The sequence below is a fragment of the Bombina bombina genome, chromosome 1 (assembly GCF_027579735.1).
Source record: "Bombina bombina isolate aBomBom1 chromosome 1, aBomBom1.pri, whole genome shotgun sequence".
Lineage (NCBI taxonomy): Eukaryota > Metazoa > Chordata > Amphibia > Anura > Bombinatoridae > Bombina > Bombina bombina.
This window is the reverse complement of record NC_069499.1, coordinates 1498896565-1498921820: the sequence shown is the minus strand read 5'-3', so window position 1 is coordinate 1498921820 and position 25256 is coordinate 1498896565. Positions and strand designations below refer to the sequence as shown.

General features: G+C 38.2%; 1 protein-coding gene across 3 annotated transcripts in view; it reads left to right on the top strand.

Annotated features, from left to right (window-relative positions):
* Positions 1–3067: 3067 nt before the first annotated feature.
* Positions 3068–25256, top strand: part of AXIN2 (axin 2) — a 36729-nt gene continuing 14540 nt past the window's right edge. For 2 of the 3 annotated variants that reach the window (XM_053707778.1, XM_053707793.1), the window contains exons 1-7: positions 3377–3589; positions 4487–5398; positions 11599–11739; positions 15019–15121; positions 17300–17440; positions 18161–18648; positions 20450–20620. In XM_053707778.1, the coding sequence (XP_053563753.1) occupies positions 4578–5398; positions 11599–11739; positions 15019–15121; positions 17300–17440; positions 18161–18648; positions 20450–20620 (1865 nt within the window). In that variant the 5' untranslated portion in view covers positions 3377–3589; positions 4487–4577. Of the gene's footprint in view, positions 3161–3376; positions 3590–4486; positions 5399–11598; positions 11740–15018; positions 15122–17299; positions 17441–18160; positions 18649–20449; positions 20621–25256 lie in introns of those variants that run through there. The other variant, XM_053707785.1, reaches the window with a different exon arrangement.

The window sequence follows — 25256 nt, the reverse complement described above, 5'->3', positions numbered from 1 at the left end:
TATACACTAATGAGAATAGCAGTACATGACAATAAATGCACATATGACAGCACCAGTACACATGATTACCCTACACACATGGTGGCACTAGGTTGCCACCTCAGCCATGTTTTCCTGGACACTTATGAGTTACACATGCTGCAGGGTGTGCAGGGAGGAACATGTATTGTGTTTCTGGACAACACTATTCATATTCCTCCTTGCACACCCTGCAGCATGTGTAACTTATAAGTGTTCTGTATTTTAAGGGACGGGTGGCAACCCTGCACTGGTACACTGTGGTTACTCAACACAATGGCACCGGTACACATGGTTACGCTTAAAACCCAACAGAACTGGTGCACACCGTAATTCTGCACACACTTCGGATCCGATACTTGGTGATTCCACACACACAAGTCAGCAAAGGTAGTCACTATTTTGAACACGAGTAGTCACAGTGACTCTACAAACATGGCAGGTACCCAAGCTAATTCTACACATAATCCTCACATGGTGACACTGACAGGGTTTGCTTGGTGTCTCGTTTTTAATGGATCAGTCCAATATGTCAGCGGCCTATACAAAAATATATGTAAAAATAGACACTTTAATTATTGTGACTGATGTGAATATATAACACTGGGCTGTGAGTCTCTGTTATGGGTTCTGAAGTGGACATATAGTTGAAAAAGACTTCAGTGCAATAGGTCTGATCTGAAGTGGCAGTGGTATCTGAATCTGACATAATGTTGGATTCATGTCTCAGTCTCCACCTGCGGCTTTCTTTTTCCAGCCCCTAGTTGCACAGTATTTTTGTTTAGGACATCTAGCAATTCTACACACTTTCACATTTCTATGTGCTATAACAATTCAAGAGTCTAACAATTCTAATATATTGTCATACTGTTGTATCATGAGAAGCACTAGTGAATATGGCAGATGGGATGATATGTGAGATTTACTGTTTAACTGACCCTTGCAACTCGTCCCTCTTGTTAAATTGAATGAATCAATGCTATACACAATTTAAATAACTTGCATAACTGTGTAATTGTACACTGTGCGTGTATTAACAGATGTAAACCTCATATTATTTTTTATTTCCCCCCCACTGTCCACAAGTGGTAACAAACATACAGGCACAGAAACACAAACACACACACACACACACACTTGTCATCACAAAAACATGTGCATGATTCAGAGTGATATAAACATAACAGGGGGAAAAAATACTCAAATGCACATTTACAGTGATGCACTGGCAATCATTTTGTACAGCAATATATCAATCAAGAATATATAAGAGGGCAAATCTGTATACCTTCATAACAAAGTTAATTTATAATACAGTAACTACAGACATAATCTGTAACTGCTTTAGAAATACAGTGTCAAACATTACCACTAGTTATTAACCATTTGTCAATTTATTAGTCAAGTGTAGCTCGTACTCATATGTCATACAGTGCCCACTAGTGGCTATGCCTGTAATATGTGCATTTATTCAAGAGCAGCAGATGTAAAGTAAATACCCAAATCTGGAGACAAGTTAAACTTTTTTTTTTAACCTATCAAACCACTGTTTGGGTCATGTGCTCTCATTATATAGAGTGCAAGCTCTTGGGGCACCTACCATTATATAATTAGATAACAGCATTTGGGGCAGATTATCTGATTATTCCATTTGATTGCAAGCTCTTGGGGCAGAGTTCACCATTATGCCACTATAGTGCAAACCCTTGGGATTATTCCTATATTAATCCTTTACAATCCAAATTTTTGGGACAGGGACTAATTAATTATTCTACTTGAAAGCTATTTGTTGTCCCATTACACAAATATGTAATAATAACTTCAATTTCACTAAGGGTGAAAGTTATTACAGCAACCTAGACTGAAAGCTTCTTGTAGGCTTTTTGTCCAGTGCTTTTCCCCATTATTCCACTAGATTGTACATTCAGTTAGGGGTTTCATTCTGCACCCAAAACAAGATATATATATATATATATATATATATATATATATATATATATATATATATATATATATATATATATATATATATATATATATATATATATTTTTTTTTTTTTTTTAAATAAACCTTTAAATTGATTAAGTTTATATAAACAATCTTAATAAAAAGCGTCAACCCTCCTTTTGAAAATGACACAGACTGTCAGCCCTGTCAACAAAGTGCACATTATTCCTGGCATTAGACATACAATGGACATATTAAATGTCATATACTCAACACATTAAATATAATTATTAAAATCTAGAACTACCTGTACACTAAGTGGCATAAAATAGAGAATGTTAAATTGATGAGGCAATTTGGATTTAATTTGAGTAGCCATCACTTTAACCCTCTGTGTCAGCCAAAGAGTTAACGCTTGTTTGCAATGAAGATGGCCAGGAGGTAAGGGGTTGCTGACAATGTGATTGGTGCGGCTGGATCAGTAAATGATGACGTCTCAGAGCCCCAGGGGAGTTGGCTGAGATTGCTTCACTTTGATAAGGTCCTGTACACTGAGAAACAAACAAAGCGGATAAGCCAATACCTACATTTTACAGCCCTCATAAAACCTGCATCACAAGGGGAAGCAACACTTCAAATGACAGAATTACAGCAATTAACATATATAGAGATCATTATATTTGTTGTTACACTATAAATGGCCCCTATCTGTATTAGTGTTTGTTACATGATGTGTATATATAAATAAGATAGGGATCATAATCATTTTACTAAAGCTACCTGGTAAAGGCACAATGCAGTAATAATACAGCACAGATACATTAGCCATTCTGTTTTAGAATAGTGCCTTTGTTTTTGGAGTGTGTGTGAGTCTGATAGGAATTGCAATTACAAAGCTACAGCCCTTCAAGGACACGCACCCTTTGATGATCGCTGTAACCCCACCGTTAAAAATGTTAACCTAGAGCAGATTTTGTGCAGGGAATGAGAGCATGAAACAGGACCTGTTGTGAAAGGAAGAGGGAGGCGGAGAACAGAGGAGGAGGTGGAGAAATCACATCTTTTGTAGACGGCAGAAAAAGCAAAGCACATTTCTATGTTGTTGAGAGAGGGTTCCCTTTTTGTGTGAGGATAAATACAGATTTTGAGACATTTTAGTGGGTGAAAAAAAATATATCTCAAAATGGATTTATGGTAAGCTTCAAAGAAATGCATTTTATATTATGTTTCTGGTCTTTGAAGTTGCCCTGCAAGTTATTCTGCATTGTAGTTTTTTTTTTTTTTGCAAGGTGGGCTATATCTATCTCTCTTACCATTCCCTCCCTACTCCTCTGTACCCACCCTCCAACCTCCTCCTCCTGTTCTAACTCCTCCCCACTCCATCAACACCCCCTGAGATCTCAGAAGAAAGCTTTGCATGCCTGGCTAGGGGTCAGTTGTTGTAGAGGACTTACAAAGACAGCAAGTGATATGAGGGACTTTCTATGTCTTACCAGCCTGTCTGATTGCAAATTACAGACACACACCATTTCTAATATTTGTTATGGGTTTCTGTATTGTTAACTTTCTTATTTTTGGGGGTGTCGTTGTTCAGAAGCCGAAGATGGGTGCGCATTCAATCAGGTAATGCTAGTTTGTTTTGCTTTTCTGTAGGATTTTAAATGAACAGAAGTCTTAATTAATAGGATCTCTTGCTGAAATGTGTGTTTGCTGCTGTGAGTAAGGTTTGTGCCTTAGGCAAGTGAAGCAACTTCTATATGGCATGCTGCAAGCCTTTAATCTTATTGTGCAAGCAAGGAAAGAAATGTCTTTTTACAGTTTGCTTTTTAACCCTGCAAAACCCTAATCAGATCATCCCTATAACTTAAAGATGTATCTCTTGATTTCAGTAATGCTGTATTAATCTGTAAAATACTGGTCTGCTATGTCAAAGAATTGTGGGAACCATTTGCAGGGAATATTCAGCAGTTTTCTTGTGAGTACAGTTTGTTGCTGCTGGGGGATTTTTTTTTACTTGTGATTTTAATCTAACAGTTTTTGAGAGGGGGTGGAATATAAACCAGATGCCCAGAGAGGCATGTTCCCTCTTACTGCAAAATTAGTTTCACCTGCAAACTTAACAGTGTCCAAAATCTCTTTTTTTTTTATTTTCTGTCTGTTAGTTTGATCTTTTTTGTTTATATGAAAACAATATGGGCAATTATCTATCTATCTATCTATCTATCTATCTATCTATCTATCTATCTTGTCCTTACACATGATTCCTTTTGAATGTTTTTTTTTTATTTTTACAGTTTTTTGTTTGGCTGCTGTGATGCTTTTTATAGTCTGTAAGGGGTTAATTCAAAGTAGATACTGCATTTGGATTTCACCTTTTGAAAAGCATCCTGCGCTTTTGATTTGCATTGTAGATAGCTCCCCTGCTTTATGTGACTGAGGAGTTGAAAAGCCTGTTTACGCTTTGCCTTTTGATGTTGTGTGGATCTGGTTTTGATTAGATCAATACTCTTTCATTTACAGAGGGAAGAAGTCTCAGAAGATCCCCTGCTGATTTGAGAGAGGGAGAGCAGATTACTGTGGAATTTAAAACATACAATAAGAATTAAGAGCCATGAATAGGGCTCTGCTTGTGAATCACCTCCCAGATCAGAGCAGCAGCTTCAGGAAAGACTCCCCACGTCCACCGGTTCCAGGAGAAGAAGGGAAGACATCATGCCAACTTCCAAGCTCTTCTGCCATGAAAAGCCAAAGATCAAAGCCCACATCCACTTCATCCCACCCCAGGCGGAATGAGGATGGTCTGGGCGAGCCTGAAGGCAGTGCCTCTCCGGATTCCCCTTTGGCCAGATGGACCAAGTCATTGCATTCCTTGTTGGGTGACCAAGATGGAGCTCATCTTTTTAGGACCTTTTTGGAAAGGGAAAAATGTGTGGATACTTTAGACTTTTGGTTTGCTTGTAATGGATTCAGACAGATGGACCTTAAGGATAACAAAACACCAAGAGTAGCCAAAGCTATCTATAAGAGATATATAGAGAACTATGGAATTGTCTCTAAGCAGCTGAAGCTTGCTACCAAAGCCTACATAAAAGACAGCATCAAAAGACAGCACATAGATTCTGTCATGTTTGACCAAGCCCAGACTGAGGTCCAGACATTGATGGAAGAGAATGCCTATCACATGTTCTTGACCTCTGATATATACCTTGAATATGTACGGAGTGGTTTTGAGAACACGGCCTATTTTAACAATATAGGACCAGGGAGCTTAAAAGTGGATAGTGGGTATCTTCCAACTTTGAATGAGGAGGAGGAATGGAGCTGTGTGGACTTAAAACACAGAAATTTGCCTTCTGTGGTGGGTTTGTCTAGCAAAGCCCTTAGGGTTACAGCAAGCCTAAGGGCAAAGGAGACAGTGGACAGCAATTATAGGTAAGTCTATGCCACTTAATATGATCTGCTGGTTATGTCTTGTTAGTTATCACTTGTGTGAGCCTTACACCTGTTTATAAATATTGAATCTGGGCACAGTTCATGGCCCCCAATGTTTTGAATTCTTTTACATTATTATTATGTTAAAAATATATTTTCTGACTTAAAATATTCCTAAATTCCAAAAAGTGTCTGTGGAGTCCTGAAGACCATAATTTGGTAACATAATCTCCTCTGTCAGTGTAACAAATGATTTCCATTCTACAGATTAAGTAGTGAATACATGAACTGGTCTCCCAGCTGGTGCCAACATTGTCAATAAATTATAGTTTTGGTAAAAGAAAATTCAATAATCTAAATTTTAAAGTGTAGTTGCTTATTTAAACACAAACAAATATGCAGAAAACACTTTAATAAGTGAAGCTGTATTAAATGTAGTGTTTTTTTACTATGAATATTATGATTTCCTAAAACTCATATGTTTATATTTTGTCCATAAAAGAAGGTGATATATTTTTAAACTAGTTATAAAAAAAGTTATTGTTAGCCAGCGGTTTAGCGTATATTTATTTTATTTATTTATTTATTTATAACTTTTAAAGTTAAAAAAAAATCTTAATTTTACACTGCTAGTTTGTATTCTCCTAATGGAAACATTAACTTTAAGGTCCCGTTTTTTTTGTATTCTCCTGATAAAAACGTTCTTTATGTTCTGTTTGCTTTACAAATGTGCCCTTTTAATTGCTGTATCCCATGGTGCAGCTCTTAAGGAATATTTTGGTGCTTTTAAAATAATCAGTCATGGGGGTCATCAGTATGAAGCTTTTTAGGAAGTGATCAAAGCTGAGGATATGTTGTAGTATATGAATTATGTTCTTGTTGCCCATACAAATAGAAGTCAGCACTTTCCCAGCTTTAACAGTCAGTGGAACTATGGTGTCCAAATGTATGTGGTTGTGGGATAGATTTCTATAGACTTCAATGCTGCAGGGCTGGGTACCTAAAAAAGCAAAATATTGTTATAGTGTAGTCCATAACCTAACCCAGTATACCTTGTCTTTGCCCATAAATAGCAGTTATTTACCCTAGTTTATCTATGTGCCTCTCCAGCTATAAATTAACAAAATTAGAAAAATACATTGAACATTTTGGTTTAAAGCCTGAATGGTCATAAAACATCCTTGAGGACTTGCATGAGGCCCGAGGGCCGGCAGTTGGACAGGCATCCTTGGATTACACCAGTTATGTTGTTAGAGTAGTTGTGCCCTTCACTGAATGGGCTTGATTACCCTTGAGGCTTCCAAGGCTGGCTTCCAACTGACCCCAGCTGAACCACAACTGGACCTGCTATTTGGATATAGCAGACAGCCCTCTGCTGGCTAAACCGGCATCTGTATGTTGATTGTAGTGATCACTAACTACTCAACGTATTTTGAAGGGGGGCACACATTTTGACAGCATTTTCAGCTTTTGTTTAGAGGTATAGAAAAAATCTAAAGCAATTGCAAACAATATAACTAGATCATGAATTGGAGTGAGATAAGCTGAGAGCTAACAATTACATGCCAGCCAATATTCAAGCTAATTTTGGGTGCTTTCTCTACCATATTTGGAAATATATATCACATTAAAATAGCCCATCATTGCACTTTTGTATAGTGTACATGTAATACAACCCTGAGACCTATTCCTATGGTGTTAATTATATATCACTCTCATCACTGCATCTATGGACTCATAACATCTTTCTGTTTTGCTTTTTAATCTCTATACTTTGTCCCTTTTTTGTTTCTGACATATTTGTGACTGTTGAATAACTATTAGGGTGTTGATGACGCTATCACTGTCTCCCTTTCCTAAATAATTGTTTTACCTTTAGTATGATTTAATTTGGAAATCTGGCTGCTCTGAAAGATTGTCATGTACCTACCTTATTGGGTGCACTAGATATTATGTTATATCCTTCACACAGAATTTCTGGGTACTAACATGTTGGATTATTTTTTTTATATATATATTATAAATAATAACATTTATAGAGTGTTGTGATGGTTACTAACTGGTTTGCTGTAATATAGTAAAACTTTACAAAAATCCTTTTTTTTTTTTCTTCTACAACACACTTCTCATTAAATTGAAATGGTAATTTGTACCAGTAATGCTTTTGGTATACCCCTATACTGTTTTGTGTTCATTAACTGCAATTCTAGACCTTAATACATTATTTTGTTGTGACTTCATACTATATATCAACAATTTAAAGTTTATAATGTTATTGAAAAAACTTTTATAAGGATTCTATGTGATCTCTTTACATGCTTATGAAGATAGCATACACACTTTGCCTATACTTTAAAACAGTTGGATAAGAAATGTATCCAGCACATGAATTGCTAATACACCATAGTAATGCCAGAGAAGGAATTTGGTAAAGATTTATGTGCTATTTAGAACATCTGGCTCATACCCCCCCCCCCCCACTAAAATTATTACAATATTTGTTCTGCATGAAAATACATTTCAAATACCTAAACTCAAACTATTTAACTGAATACTACAGGGGGATGAAAGTGTTGTTAGTTAATTTCAATTTGAAAGGGAAATGTTTCCTTTTGCCTGTGAGAACATAAGGCCTTTGGCGGTTCTGCTATTCCCTTTGGCATTTGAAGGGTTAACCAGGGTTAAGAAAGGACTTAATCACTGCAGGGAAGCGGGTAATTAGAGGGGAGGAATGACCTGCTTGCTCTCTGTCTTTGAAGTCAGATGACATGGAAGTCTTTTTATCTCTGTGATCTGCTACTTGGGGATACAACCATATAAATATCACTTGGCCATAATCTTAATTTGTTTTAATGTAACTAGTTTGTGGGAAGCTCTGTTTTTAAATAGGTGGCTGAATGAGTTAAAAGGGATATTTTGTGTTTATGTGGTTTGTGTTAGTGATAACTTTTTCAGACACTTTTTTTTTTTTATATATGTTTATGGCTATTGCAAAATTGTTCATTGTTAGGGACATTAAAAATGTTTCAATATATATTTAAGCACATACATTGTTATATGTATTGTTACACAATGCACTGCAGTGTTTGTTATACGCATTTAGACTGTAAATTTGTTGGCAAAATTGTCTCAGGGAAGCTTATTGTGCAATGGACAGTAAGGGGCACAGATATTTGTATAAATAAGCTACTGCGCTGATCAAGCAATCACTGTAGTATGTGGCATACATAGAATAAGCTTTTACTTGATATCCCTTTTAAGTTAGTTTGGAATTCTGAAGCTCTGAGGAAACTAACCCAGTAGATGCCAGAATGTGATTAACTTGGGGCTTAACAAACCCAGTAGCCAGGTAGCCATTGGCTGCTACACTTTTACCCCTGGATCCTAACTGTTTGGGATATTCTCCATATATTTAAAGGGGCATAAAAAAAAGAATGCATTCAGAGAACAGTTTAGTCTGAGAATGACATGTAAATGTGTGTTTTTTTAAAAAAAAGTTTTATTAGCTGTGTAAAGTTTTAGTGTCTATAAAACAATGGGAGCTGCCATGTTGTAACTTAGGTTACCTTCTCTGCTTTGGCCAATTAGGGACAGTTATAAATAGGTCACTAGAGTGTGACTGTGCAACCAATGGCTGTGTGGAATATGTACTGCACTTCCATTTCTAACAGAGAAACTAAAAAGCACACGATTGTCAGAATGAAATTACAGGAAAAGGGGACAAAATAAAGAAAGTATATTGCATAGATTTTTATGTATATGCTTTATCATGTTCATCCCAAAGTGTTTTAATGTCCCTTTTTAAAAGTATCCTTGTCTCCTAAATATCCTTACTGGCGCCTAAATTTGTCGACCCCTGGTTTCAAGGGTATGTATTAGGAGATATATATTGTATAGATACTTTTTGTTTAATTGTGATCTGATTTAGTAAGGCACCAACTTTTTTTTTATGTACTCTTAAAAGATTTTGAAATCTTTGTACTTCTCTTAAAAACTTTTGTTTCCCAGAGAACAGCCTCTCTTTACCTTACTTCACAGTGGTATTATTTCCATTTGATTTTAAAAGTATAAATTGTTTTGTAATTTTATGTTTATTTTTTCCCCCTTGGCTCTGCAGTAGACACCCCCCTTTCTTAATGGTGCTTGTCTCTGTACACCAATCACAGTGAACAGAGCAAGTCATAGGCAGCTTCCATCATTCTTTGCTATGGAAGGTGTCTTGCATTAAAAAATATATATATATATATATATATTTTTAAATATAGTCAGTGCTTCCCCAGCTGAGGGCTCTGAAGAATGTGACACTGCAGGGGGAGGGTGAGAAAATGAGAGCAATCAGTAACAAGTGTCATTGAGCACCCAGTGTATATGTAAAAAAAATGGTTGTCCTGCCCCTTTAAAAGCTAAGGATTTCCTATTGAGATATGTCGTTACCTGGTGATGTCACAAGCCTGATTTTGAGGCCATTTTGGGCTAGATTGAAGCTTGACACATTTTGGAAGCCAGGGACTATCCTACCCCTGGCATTTTGGGAGACCTGGAGTTTAATACTGTTATCCTACATTTGTATTGTATAGGACAATGCATCACTGGCTCTAATCTCACCTGACCCAGCAAGGGAGACCAGGTCATAAATTTCACCAGTCTCTATGAGGGGTGTGTCCTTGGACTGCTTTACAATATTAAAGCCCTGCAAGCTTTGCTAACAAAATTTAGTTTTTTTTTTAAATGTTTAAAAAATGTATTTTAAATTGAGGGGGGTTGTTTATTAAATCTGCATTCTAGACATTTTATTAGATTGTGATGGTATAGGGGAATACATGGTCTCACTTCCCCATTTAAAGCAAGGGTTCCCAGAAGCAGAGTGGAAATATAGTACAGGCTGTTAATCACCGTAGAGAGGGATTGTGTTTGGGAAGTCCTACTACAGATGACACTCAGCACTGGGTAGAAGAGTGCAGCTGCTTTTAGATAAAATGATCCATTTTGTTAATTTCATCATGTGACCCTAAGAATTTGACTGATAAAAAATCACAGATAACATTGCAGTTTCTGGAATCCAAGTGTAACCATGGCAACAATATGACCAGAGCTGGAATTTCATTTGGTAATATTGTTACAGGATCACCAATCCTGAAAGAGACAAACAACCTTCTAAGGTTTTATGATGGAGAAACTGTAGACAAACTCTTCAGTCCTGTAAATGTCTGATTTTGTTTCTATGTCTGGTGTCCTTTAGACTTTGACATTGTATGATTTGGCTTTCATGGTTTATCTCCACTTATAACTTTGTTATAGTTTTAAATGTGCCACTCCCTGCACCCTCCAATCCCCCACAATGATTACTTTTCATTTTTAAAGGGACATAAAAGGCAAATGTATACTTTCATGATTTAGACAGAGCATATCATTTTAAAGGCTTTTTAAATTGACATTATCCAAATGTACGCTTTTCTCTTTTGTTGAAAAGTATATGTACATATGCTCAGCAAAAGCACTGCACTACTAGGAGTTAGCTACGCACATTTGTCTTTTTTTTTCATTGGCTTACCTGATGTGTTGTTCAGATAGCTCCCAGTAGTGTGTTGCTGCTCTGGAGCTGACTTTAACTATGTGTTTAATCCATTTGTAGTACAAGAATAAAATGCTCGGTTAAAGCATTTTCTTTTTGCACTTTTTATGTTCCTTTTAATTTATTTTAAATAATAAAATAAGGGGGCGTTGTAACCTGTAAGCGAAAAATTTACCTTTAGAGTCAATACTCTTAACAGGTGACTTGTATATCCAGAAAGCAGTGAATTTCTGTACTTTAGGTTTGGTCTGGAAATTTCCATTCAACCTGGTCCAGTATAAATTTGTCTTGGATGAGTAAGAAATCTGGTGTATTCCTACCTTTTTTAAACTTTAAGTGAACTAGTAACTTTCTCCTGTCAATAATTTTTACCGCTTGATGGTACACTATAGTTAGATATACAGTATACGTTTGTCTGTATAAATGTAATAATATTATTATAATCGGTTATTTGTAGAGCGCCAAAGGATTCCGCAGCGTATGTATTTTTCATATATATATAATTAATCCAAAAAGTTATGAGATGCTCGCTGAATTAAAAACATTTTCCTCTGCCATATATAAGGTCATGTTTGAATGTGTGTATTGACACCCATATTGATTTTTCTGCCTTTGTCTTTTGTCTCAGGTCATGTAAGAAGAATGATCTTGTTAATCCTTATCACATAAATTTGGGGTACGTGTTGGCACCAACGACCAGCGCTAATGAGAGTGAGATCTCGAGCGATGCCCTAACGGACGACTCCATGTCTATGACAGACAGTAGCGTGTAAGTAACTGATCTTAAATAGTAGATGCATAGAACTACCTTCCAGAAGGGGTGGTAGACACTGGTGCACTAGTTGACTGTACTGAATAAAGGAAAGAAACTGATCTAAGTAGCAGAGGGACTTTTTTTTTTGGTTAACTAATTTTATGCTGCATGGTGCAGACAAATGGATTGTGTTGTATTTTTCCATGACAATATTTGTAATATAATTTGATTGCAAAATTGTCTTTAAAATCTCAGATTTACCCAGTGCGGTCACCAACTATCACCTCCAGTCGGAGCTGTTACTCAAATCCATTTTCCATGTTGCAGGAAGTTTCTTAGCAACTGATTAGCACCCAATTATCAGAAAACTATTTTCTACAGGAAGCCTTTTCTTTAAAGTGTTAATGTCTAAATCTAGCACTGTTTTATAACAGGATTGTGGTTTGCTGTGATTTATATCTTACTATGCTCAGTATAACTATATTGTCCCACATGGGGCTCAGGGCCTACACTTTTACATAAAATGATACTCCCTTTTCTCTTCCTTCTTTGCAACACACGCGGACACAGTCAAACATTTTGAAAACTCAGTCTTTTTTTTATGTATTTTTTTTATAATATGTGAATGTGTAATATGTATTCATAGTTAAACAATGCTTCATAAAATCTCTACACACAACATTTTATACACACTTTTAAAGGGATACTTTAAAAAAGCCTCTTAAGTATGTTTATATTGTTGTGGATAATTAGGGACCAATATAAACGAGCTCTTTCATGTGACCATTGTGTAGCATTTTGTAGGGTCAAGGCTCTATATCCTGTAGGATACACTCTGATGCAGTGGAAACACACAATTTTTAGAGATCAATTACAGGAAAATTTGGCAAAATCAATAAAAAAAAGTACATTGTTTTTTTTCTTTTACAACATTTAATTAAATGTTCACTGTGTGTTGATAAAGAAAATATTTTAGTTTGGTGGTTTTCAGGGGTATATTTTCATGTATACTGATTATATTGGTGCAGCACAGTTTAGTAATTCTAGTCCAGGACTATGATCTTTTAGGCGTGAGATTCTATAGTCTGCTCAGCCCAGCAGATTGGAAAGTGAAGTTGAAAGGCTTATCAGAATCCTTTTCACAGTAAAGTCTGAGAGAGAGAGAGATTTCCCCCTTTCCCCCCCGTGAAGCTGCATCTGAACAGGAGACTCCTGTGGTTCATCCTCTATGCACTTGCTGGCTGAAACTTGCCTGATTTAAGCAGCAGGGAGTATTTAAACCCTCTTTGGATGGCCAAAAATGCCTCTTAGTAATTCCCTTTTCTGTTTCACATTTAAATCATATAGTGGGGTCTTGTGTTGGGGTACTGTGGTTGGCATTAGGTTAATACCATAGGTGTGCAGTATTTAGTTTATCATTCTACTTTGTGTTTAAACTGGTTTTAAAGGGACATTAAACACTAAATAGATGCTGGATGGAATCATAGGTTAACCTTGAGGATAAATGCAGGTGCATTTTAAAAATGATTTTATTTGCTAAATATTGAAAATGTAAGTGCCTATAAAGCAATGGCATAGCTATGTTGTAACTTCGGTATCCTTCTCTGCTCAAGCCAATTGGGTACAGTTACCAATGAACCAATGAAACCAATGAAAGCGTTGGATAAGGCAGTGGCGTCTGTACTTCCACCAGGACTTAGCCAAGAATTTTCAGACAGGAAAAACGGGGAAAAAATACATAATTTAAAGAATATATTGCAATTTTTTATTTTATATATATATATATATATATATATATATATATATATATATATATATATATATATATATATATGTATTTAGCAAAGATGTGCACTCTCACTTATATGCAACAACCAGGGTGCTAGTGAAATTAGATACAAAATCAGAAACAGACCTTGCACTCGCTGGATTTTTTAACAAACTTTTTTACTTGGCAAAATTAGTGACGTTTCGGGGACAGTGTATCCCCTTCCTCAGTCTGAGGAAGGGGATACACTGTCCCCGAAACGTCACTAATTTTGCCAAGTTAAAAAGTTTAATTTCCCTTTTAACTATTCTATAGATTTGTATTAAGCAAGTTCACTATTCATATACCATAAGCTTCCAATTTGTAGGTTTATTTAAATATGGTTAAAATGGGCAATAGATGTTCTGGCTCCCATTGTAGTGTAGAATGACTTTAATATATATATATTTTTTTATTATTATTATTTTATTTTTTCACATATATGTAAAATATTTTGTCTGGATGACTGCTGTCTTAGTGAATCCTTAAAAAAAAAATATATATTTTTTTTTTAATTGCCCTAATCCATTGGGCATATTGCAGTTTCCTTTTTGTACCCTCCCCTCCATATATTTTTTTCTACAGAGGGAAGATAAGGTTTATTTTGCCTTCTGTTCTTCTCTTCCTATCCTTTATTTATGGGGCTACGGTGGACACTAGGGAAATTCCGCTGAGCGCACTTCAAACATTACCTTATCTTACAAACCAGGCTTTTGATGTTAACAAGATCAGAGGCCGTGATGGAGCAGTTGCCAAATGAAGATGGGAGAAGATGCCTATGTAACTAAATCTGATTTCAAAGAAGCTGAAAACCTATTTTCAGTGCTTGGCTAGTTAGTGAATATTAAGTTAAAGGGGCATTAAATTTAATTCTGTATGATTAAAAAAGTAAATAAACCACCTTTTTATTTCCTTTGCCAACTTTTCACAGCCTCCCAGGGTGTAATATGATGACCATGCAACATGCTACAAATTGAGTGCACATGTTGTTGTTACAATGCAGACATATGCTGTTGATAGGAAAAACAAATATTCTACTGTCCCTTTAATGTTACATGACAGCACTGTATATTTTGTGAAGCCTTTTGTCTTCATCTAACTGTGCTAAGAACAAACATTTGGGTTTAAAAGGGCTACTCGATTGGACTGTTTTGTTAAGCTATAGCCTACTCTGTTCTTGCCCTGGATTTGCCCTGTTGAGTGGGTTTGTTTTACTCTTTGCTCCTTACCCTGGGACAAATAGGATTATTGTACGATTTCCTCAGGCAGTTGAGATAATTATGTTGCTTCCTGCAGCAGTTGGTTGTCCTGATTTCTGTAGCTCTTTGGGTACTTTGATTGTTTTCCAATGCGTTTGACAACTTGTGCTGTTTTTGTATTCTTGCTGGTTGGGTTAAACTGTCTGTTTTATTGCGCTACTGGTGAACATGTGATCATTTCTGTAAGTATTAACTATCATAGTTACACTTTTTTTTTTTTTCTTTCAGGGATGGAATTCCTCCTTATCGAGTGGGGAGCAAGAAACAATTGCAGCGTGAAATGCATCGGAGCGTCAAAGCCAATGGCCAGGTCTCCCTACCTCATTTCCCAGTAAGTTGGACTCATGCCTGCATCACATTAGGGGGGTGGGATTGGTCAAAATAGCTACTTCCTAAAATATAAACGCTGCATCACTGCAGCATTATGGGTATGTTATTTTCTTAATCTTTACGGTATTGATATTTGATTGGTGGTTATAAATGGAGATTTTTACATGGGATATGTAGTTTCATTTAAAAGTGAAGTATAAAAACAATATACAGTATAAAGTCATTATTTTTATTCGATTTAAAAGCAGCATTTTAAAATTGTTTTCCTGTTATGAAGCCAAACATTTTAGCAACTTTCTAATTTACTCCTATTATCAATTTTCTTCATTCTCTTGGTATCTTTATTTGAAAAGGAGGAATGCACATTTTTGGGAGCCGGCCCGTTTTTGGTTCAGAATTTAGGTAGCACTTGCTGATTGGTGGCTAAATATAGCCACCAGTTAGTGAGTGCTTAACAGTGTTCTGAACCAAAAATGGCCCGCCTCTTAAGCTTACATTCTCACTTTTTCAAATAACGATACCAAGAGAACGAAGAAAAATTGATAATAGAAGTAAATTAGAAAGTTGCTTAAAATTGCATGCTTTATCTGAATCATTAAAGAAAAAAAATGGGTTTCATATCCCTTTTAATAAATGCATGTTTTTTTTTTGTGGGGGGTTTCCGTTGATGCTTGTGGAGGTGTGTCCCATCTACCAGTAGAGCAGGGGGAGTTGTCTTTATCAGCCAATGAGCACAAAAATGATTTATTATTTAATAAACAGCTTTAACATAGCCTATCACATGCAGAAAATATGTTTATAACGTGGTTGCTACTCTTTTGCATGATGAAAATATTTAGCTTAAACGTGCTTTTGAGATTGTACTTGCTACAAGAAGAGATCACAAGATACAGGGTGATTTCCAAGTGATTGTAGTGCTTTTATCATCTGGGGTTCTTAAATGGATGCGGTAGAAATAATAATACATTTTAATTGGATGAGTAATTTAGTAAAACCCTTTTAAAATGTGATCTATATAAAGTGTATGTATATAAATGTTTAGAATATAGGATCAGTATGTGCAAGATGAGAGCTTAAAGTGCATTAATGATCTAATAGCAGAGCTATAAGATTACACGCGTGTTATAAGTAGTGGACCTAGTAAAACATCTCCTGCTCCTTGATCTGTAGGTCTCTTAATCTGTATCTGTTTGTTCTCATGTATTTGTCTGGGTATCTATCTATCTTTAGCGCTCTCGCTCTCTATAGCTCTCTACCTCACTCTCTCTATATCTCTCTCTCTCTAACTTTCGCTCTATATCTCACTCTTTCTCTATAGCTCTATCTTGCTCTCTCGCTCTCTTTCTCTATAGCTTTCTCTATAGCTCTCTAGCTCACTCTCACGCTTTCTCTATAGCTCTCTAGCTCTCTAGCTCACTCTCACGCTTTCTTTATTGCTTTCTATCTTGTTCTCTCACTCTTTCTCTATAGCGCTCTCTCTCTATCACTCTCACTCTCACTCACTCTCTGTCTCTCGCTCACTCTCTGTCTCTCACTCACTCTCACTCACTCTCTGTCTCTCACACACTCTCACTCTCACACACTCTCACTCTTTCTCACTCTCACTCTTTCTCTATCCCCCCTCTCTTGCTCTCTCCCTCTCTATCTCTCTCTATCTCGCTCTCTCACTCTCTCTGTTTCTCTCTCTCTGTATATCTTTACTGGCCTTTTTCTATAGCTTTCTGAGCATGTTTGTGTCTATATTTTTACTCTCATCATGTCTCTCACTCTCGCACACAGTTTCTTTCACAGAAACTCTCCCTCTTTCTTTCTTTCTTACGTACCTATCTTCTCCTCTCTCCTCCTCCTCCTCCTCCTCCTCTCGCTCACTCCCTCCCTCCTACCAGATTTTTTTTTTATTTGATGTCTGACATCCGTCTTTGAAGATTTCTGACTACAGAGCAGCTCCTGATAGGCTGGTTGTAGTACAGAGAGAAACAAGCAGGGTTCCTCAGAGTGTAGCCAACTGGTAGTGCCGTAGGCGAGGGCTGCCGGGCAGGATGTCTCTCCGTGAAGCCACCACTCTGGCTGATAAATATCCAGAGCAGCCACAGAGCCGCTCTCGGAGACGGCAAGCCAGCCAGACGACCAGAGCTCCTGCTAAAGCATGGCTTTCTCTTTTTCCCCCTGGTCTTTATAGAGGACGCATCGACTGCCCAAAGAGATGACCCCGGTTGATCCTGCAGTGTTTGCGGCAGAATTAATCTCCCGTCTGGAGAAAGTCAAACAGGAGCAAGAGACTATGGACAACCTGGAGGAGCGACTACAGCAGATCAAAGAGGTAATGGATCATTTTATCCCAGGCAATTTGTCAGCACTAGAGGCCTACATTTCATAATGCATTTAAGGCCTCACTGATGGTAAAGGGGTTTTGTGTTCAGCCCCCCTAACAACCAGTTTATTAAGTGATTTAGTTAATCTGTCACTTGTCAGATATACACCCCCTCCTTCTTTCTAAAGAAGCGCATGGTGATTATATCTCAATGTAATTTACAATATTATTATTTTCATCCTACTATATTATATTTATAAGACTGCAACAAGTAATATTTTCTCTAGTTAATCCAAGAATCATAAATATAACCAATTTGATGAAATCATACTTGGAATATTTTATTAATAGACTATAATCCTAAAAATATATATTTTCTATGATTTAGCAGTAATGCAAAACATTGCACCAGTGAACTGAATTTGGCTTCTCTTCAGCCATGAAGTGTTTTTTTTTGGGGGGGTTGTTTTTTCCTTTTCACATATGATTGATTAGTGATTTATACACAGTGAAAAACATATAGATGACACTTTGTCTTTGTATTTTCTTCCAACAGAAGAAAGATCTAACCAAGCCTAGTATCCTTACACATTATTATGCAATATTTTATTTGTTTAATGTATGTAGAGTAGAACTTTGCTTATGATTGGTAGTTGAGTTGTTTGTTCTGGATTATGAGTTGGGTCTTTAGAGGAGAGTATAAGGGATTTTTTTGTTTGCTCTATCTAGGAAGAGGAGAGAGATGACTGTGAGTCCCCAATGTGCTCCCAGCCTAGCCGCGAGTCCTCCATCACACCACACCATCCACTAATCTTGTTGCCTTCATGTGAAGATGACCCTCAAGCCATCCTCGATGATCACTTATCCAGGGTCCTGAAGACCCCCGGATGTCAGTCTCCAGGAGTCGGCAGACACAGCCCTCATACCCACTCTCCAGACCGGTCTCGACCCCTGAGGCCTACCCCACAGTCAGTCCCTCCCTCGATCCAATGTGCTCTGCTTTCCAAGGGCTTTGTCACAAAGCAGACTACAAAACATGTTCATCACCACTATATCCACCATCACACCATGCCAAAGACCAAGGAGGAGATTGAAGCAGAGGCTGCTCGCAGGGTGCAGTGCTTCTGCAGTGGTTCTACTGAATACTGCTGTTATGTGAAAACCAAAACTCATGCCAAGGGCCTGGATGTGCCTTTACTACACATAGAACATGGAGGGTAAGTAACGTTTGTGTGTAATCTAACCAGATGTGTACCCAGGTGTCAGATACATCTTTATATATTTATCATGTTTTTATGTGCACATATTTATGATGTGTGTCTGTGTATATGATATATGTGTGTGTATATATGACGCGTGCGTGTGTATGTGTGTGTGTGTGTATGTATGTGTGTGTATATATATATATATATATATATATATATATATATATATATATATATATATATATAATTTGTAGTGTGTATGTGTGTGTGTGTGGTGTATGTATGTGTGTGTGTGTATATGTATGTATATATATATATATGTGTGTGTGTATGTATATATATATATGTGTGTGTATGTATATATATATGTGTGTGTATGTATATATATATATGTGTGTGTATGTATATATATATATGTGTGTGTGTATGTATATATATATATATGTGTGTGTATGTATATATATATATATATATATATGTGTGTGTATGTATATATATATATATATATATATATATATATATATTTTTTTTTTATGATATGTGTGTGTGTGTGTATATATGATATGCTTGCTATATGTATTTAAAGATATGTAGCTGCAAACCATAGAGTTGAAATTATTATTAAAAACATAAATGATTGCTGCCGTTAAGTTCACATCAGAACAGACTTGACTGGCCTTTTGCTTCTTGTCTGTTGTCAAATTCTGTTTTCTCACTTTCCGTTTAGTAAATTGCTTTCTTTTTGGCATTTATCAATGGCCTCTCTTAATGAGTCTAAAGGGGACGTGAAACAGTTTGAGATTGCAATACAAAATCCATAGGAAAAAAAAAAATGCAATTTAACTCTGGAATCTGCTGATTGTTCCAGTTCTGGAAATTGTGCACACTGCAAACGAAACAAGCCTAACCATGCCACACATCTGTCCATAAAAATGCAACCTCACACTCAAATCTGAGTGAGATGAAAAACTAAAGGGCGCCAATTTTATCAGCTATATGAATAATATATCATCTGTAAAAAACAGAAATGTCACCTTTTTAAATAACTCCAAAATACAATTCTGCAAATTCATATACAGTCAGCAAAGCAGGATTAATGTCCCATTCCAAACATCCGGCCAGTGGTGAACAGTATAGATAGGCAGCTCTTTTCACGACCTTCACGTCATATCACTCCTAGAAATATGGAACCAAAGAAAAAGGGTTACTCCTTGTGCAGTTATAACGCCAAATTCCTCCACTATCAACACCCAGCAGATCGATACTAGCATAGGTGTTGGCACTCGAGTGTGTTATAACTGGCGTACTGAGAACTCACTGCTCAGAGTCTCCCCTTCTGGTGCTGGGCCAGGTATCTTTGTTAATTAAAATACTGGAGCACCTTGTTCCTCCCTCATACCTCCAGAATAGAATTATAGACTCCAAGCCGCTATATGTAGCCAAAAAACTCGACTTTTGAAATCCGGTGCACACTCATAAATATGTAATAGAATAAAATATCCCTAATTGACCTGAGCAGTGCCAGTTTATGGAGGATTTACAAACAAAATGACAGTGACATACCTTGTCTCCTCCAGTAACAAGTATTGCATGGCTAATCCAAATAAAGTTGTTGTAAGGGGAGTTTGGTCATTGAAAATCAATTGCAACAAACAAGGTGTTAATCTGTTTGGAAAGCTTTCACACACATCCTCTGCCCTCCCCCTCCCCCCCCAACTCAAGGTGTTTTATGCTTCTTAAAGTTTGTTTATATGTAAAGCATTATCCTTGCATACACTTTCTGACCATGTGTTCTTATTCCTTTGATACATAGTAGCAGGACCAGCACCTTATCCCGGAGGGCATGCAAGATGGCAGAGTATGCAGGGGAAGGAGGGGTGGAAACTGTTGTTTACCAAGTGCCCACTGAGGAGCAAATGCAGACCACATGGCAGCGAATTGTGGAGTGCGAGAATGAGAGGCAGAACAAGCACAAGCTGCACAGGTAAAACTTGTTGTCTATTAAGATTCTTAAAGGGATATGAAACTAAAAAAATGTCCTTCATGATTCAGAAAGAACATACAATTTCTCCTGTTAAGTGTAGTCAGTCCACGGGTCATCCATTACTTATGGGATTATAACTCCTCCCTAACAGGAAGTGCAAGAGGATCACCCAAGCAGAGCTGCTATATAGCTCCTCCCCTCTACGTCATATCCAGTCATTCTCTTGCACCTAACCAATAGATAGGATGTGTGAGAGGACAGTGGTTATTAAAACTTAGTTTTTATTTCTTCAATCAAAAGTTTGTTATTTTAAACGGCACCGGAGTGTGTTGTTTTTTTCTCAGGCAGCATTAGAAGAAGAATATACCTGAGTTTGTGTATGATCTTAGCGGACGTAACTAAGATCCATTTGCTGTTCTCGGCCATTCTGGGGAGCGAGGTAACTTCAGAACAGGGGACAGCGGGCAGGGTTCACCTGCAAAGAGGTATGTTGCAGTATATTATTTTCTAAGGAATGGAATTGACTGAGAAAATACTGCTAATACCGATAAAATGTAAGTACAGCCTTAAATGCAGTAGTAGCAACTGGTATCAGGCTGTTATGTATGTATGTTGGCACTGAAGTATTTCTGGGGAATGGCACTTCACTAAGAAAATACTGTATACATATAACTTATAGCCTTTCTGCAGTGATAGCGACTAGCAACAGGCTTTTATTATCATTTCATATATTTATATTTAAAACATTTACTGGCAGGTTAATCGTTTTTCTCTCTGAGGTACTTGGTAAAAAATTTATGGGCATTATTTTCCACTTGGATGTCGTTTATTTTGAATAAATTCAGTTTACTGAGCTTCCCCACTGTTGTATTATGAGTGGGAGGGGCCTATTTTGGCGCTTTTACTACGCATTAAAAATTCAGTCACAGTCTTCCTTATTCTCCCTGCAGGATCCAGGACGTCTCTGCAGAGATCAGGGGTCTCCAAAACTAGTTTTGAGGGAGGTAATCACTCACAGCAGACCTGTGAGACTGTGTTTTGCCTGTGATAAAAACGTATATATAATAGTTGTTATCCGTTTTTCTGTGTATTAAGGGGTTAATCATCCATTGCTAGTGGGTGCATTCCTTTGCTAAATTAATGCATTTACTGTAAAAATTTGGTTTCTATAACTAATCCGGTTCATTGTTATTGCAACTGTGACAGTTTTTTGTGTGCTTCTTAAAGGCACAGTAACGTTTTTTATATTGCTTGAAAATTGTTTTGAAAAGTATTTTCCAAGCTTGCTAGTCTAACTGCTAGTTTGTTTAAACATGTCTGACACAGAGGAATCTCTTTGTGCAATATGTTCAAAGGCCAATGTGGAGCCCAATAGAAATTTGTGTACTAATTGCATTGATGCTACTTTAAATAAAAGCCAATCTGTACATGTTAAGAAAATTTCACCAGACAACGAGGGGAAAGTTATGCCGACTAACTCTCCTCACGTGTCAGTACCTGCATCTCCCGCTCAGGAGGTGCGTGATATTGTGACGCCAAGTACATCAGGGCGGCCATTACAAATCACTTTGCAAGACATGGCTAATGTTATGACTGAAGTTTTATCTAAATTGCCAGAACTTAGAGGTAAACGCGACCACTCTGGGGTGAGAACAGAGTACGCTGATAATGTTAGAGCCATGTCTGATACTGCGTCACAAGTGGCAGAGCATGAAGACGGAGAGCTTCATTCTGTAGGTGACGGATCTGATCCAAATAGACTGGACTCAGACATTTCAAATTTTAAATTTAAGCTTGAGAACCTCTGTGTACTATTAGGGGAGGTATTAGCGGCTCTGAATGATTGTAACACGGTTGCAATCCCAGAGAAATTATGTAGGCTGGATAGATACTATGCGGTACCGGCGTGTACTGACGTCTTTCCTATACCTAAGAGGCTTACGGAGTGGGATAGGCCCGGTGTACCCTTTTCCCCCCCTCCTATATTTAGAAAAATGTTTCCAATAGACGCCACCACACGGGACTTATGGCAGACGGTCCCTAAGGTGGAGGGAGCAGTTTCTACTCTGGCTAAGCGTACCACTATCCCGGTGGAGGATAGCTGTGCTTTTTCAGATCCAATGGATAAAAAGTTAGAGGGTTACTTTAAGAAAATGTTTACTCAACAAGGTTTTATATTACAACCCCTCGCATGCATTGCGCCTGTCACGGCTGCGGCGTCATTCTGGTTTGAGTCTCTGGAAGAGACCCTTGAGACAGCTCCATTGGATGAGATTATAAACAAGCTTAAAACCCTTAAGCTAGCTAATTCATTTATTTCTGATGCCGTAGTACATCTAACTAAGCTTACGGCTAAGAATTCCGGATTCGCCATTCAGGCGCGCAGAGCGCTGTGGCTAAAATCCTGGTCAGCTGATGTCACTTCTAAATCTAAATTGCTTAACATACCTTTCAAAGGGCAGACATTATTCGGGCCCGGTTTGAAGGAAATTATCGCTGACATTACTGGAGGTAAGGGCCATGCCCTGCCTCAAGACAGAGCCAAACCAAGGGCTAGACAGTCTAATTTTCGTGCCTTTCGTAACTTCAAGGCAGGAGCAGCATCAACTTCCTCCGCTCCAAAACAGGAAGGATCTGTTGCTCGCTACAGACAGGGCTGGAAACCTAACCAGACCTGGAACAAGGGCAAGCAGGCCAGAAAACCTGCTGCTGCCCCTAAGACAGCATGAAGTGAGGGCCCCCAATCCGGAAACGGATCTAGTAGGGGGCAGACTTTCTCTCTTCGCCCAGGCTTGGGCAAGAGATGTCCAGGATCCCTGGGCGTTAGAGATCATATCTCAGGGATATCTTCTGGACTTCAAAGCTTCTCCTCCAAAAGGGAGATTTCATCTTTCAAGGTTGTCAACAAACCAGATAAAGAAAGAGGCGTTTCTACGCTGTGTACAAGATCTTTTGCTAATGGGAGTGATCCACCCGGTTCCGCGGTCGGAGCACGGACAAGGGTTTTACTCAAATCTGTTTGTGGTTCCCAAGAAAGAAGGAACCTTCAGACCAATCTTGGATTTAAAGATCCTAAACAAATTCCTAAGAGTTCCATCGTTCAAAATGGAAACTATTCGGACAATCTTACCCATGATCCAAAAGGGTCAGTACATGACCACAGTGGATTTAAAGGATGCCTACCTTCACATTCCGATTCACAAAGATCATTACCGGTACCTAAGGTTTGCCTTCCTAGACAGGCATTACCAGTTTGTAGCTCTTCCCTTCGGGTTAGCTACTGCTCCAAGAATCTTTACAAAGGTTCTGGGTTCTCTTCTGGCGGTACTAAGACCGCGAGGAATATCGGTAGCTCCGTACCTAGACGACATTCTGATACAAGCGTCAAGTTTCCAAACTGCCAAGTCTCATACAAAGTTTGTACTGGCATTTCTAAGGTCACATGGGTGGAAAGTGAACGAAGAAAAGAGTTCTCTATTGCCACTCACAAGAGTTCCCTTCTTAGGGACTCTTATAGATTCGGTAGAAATGAAAATTTACCTGACAGAAGACAGGTTAACAAAACTTCTAAATGCTTGCCGTGTCCTTCATTCCATTCCACACCCGTCAGTGGCTCAATGCATGGAGGTAATAGGCTTAACGGTAGCGGCAATGGACATAGTACCCTTTGCACGCCTGCATCTCAGACCACTGCAATTGGAATGGGGATTACTCAGATTTGTCCCCTATGCTGAATCTGGATCAAGAGACCAGAAATTCTCTTCTATGGTGGCTCTATCGGCCACATCTGTCCAAGGGGATGCCCTTCAACAGGCCAGATTGGACGATTGTAACAACAGACGCCAGCCTGATAGGATGGGGCGCTGTCTGGAATTCCCTGAAGACTCAGGGATTATGGACTCAGGAGGAGAGTCTCCTTCCCATAAATATTCTGGAATTAAGAGCAGTTTTCAATGCCCTTCTGGCTTGGCCTCAGTTAGCAACTCTGAGGTTCATCAGGTTTCAGTCGGACAACATCACGACTGTGGCTTACATCAACCATCAGGGAGGGACAAGGAGTTCCCTAGCGATGATGGAAGTCTCAAAGATAATTCACTGGGCAGAGTCTCACTCTTGCCACCTATCAGCGATCCACATCCCAGGCGTGGAGAACTGGGAAGCGGATTTTCTAAGTCGCCAGACTTTTCATCCGGGGGAGTGGGAACTTCATCCGGAGATCTTTGCCCAAATACTTCGGCGTTGGGGCAAACCAGATCTGGATCTCATGGCGTCTCGCCAGAACGCCAAACTTCCTTGTTACGGATCCAGATCCAGAGACCCGGGAGCGATTCTGATAGATGCTCTGACAGCACCTTGGGTCTTCAACATGGATTATGTGTTTCCACCCTTCCCGATGCTTCCTCGATTGATTGCCAGGATCAAACAGGAGAGAGCATCGGTGATTCTAATAGCGCCTGCGTGGCCACGCAGGACCTGGTATGCAGACCTAGTGGACATGTCGTCCTGTCCACCATGGTCTCTACCTCTGAGACAGGACCTTCTGGTGCAGGGTCTTTTCAAACATCCAAATCTAATTTCTCTGAGGCTGACTGCATGGAGATTGAACGCTTGATTCTATCAAAGCGTGGATTCTCGG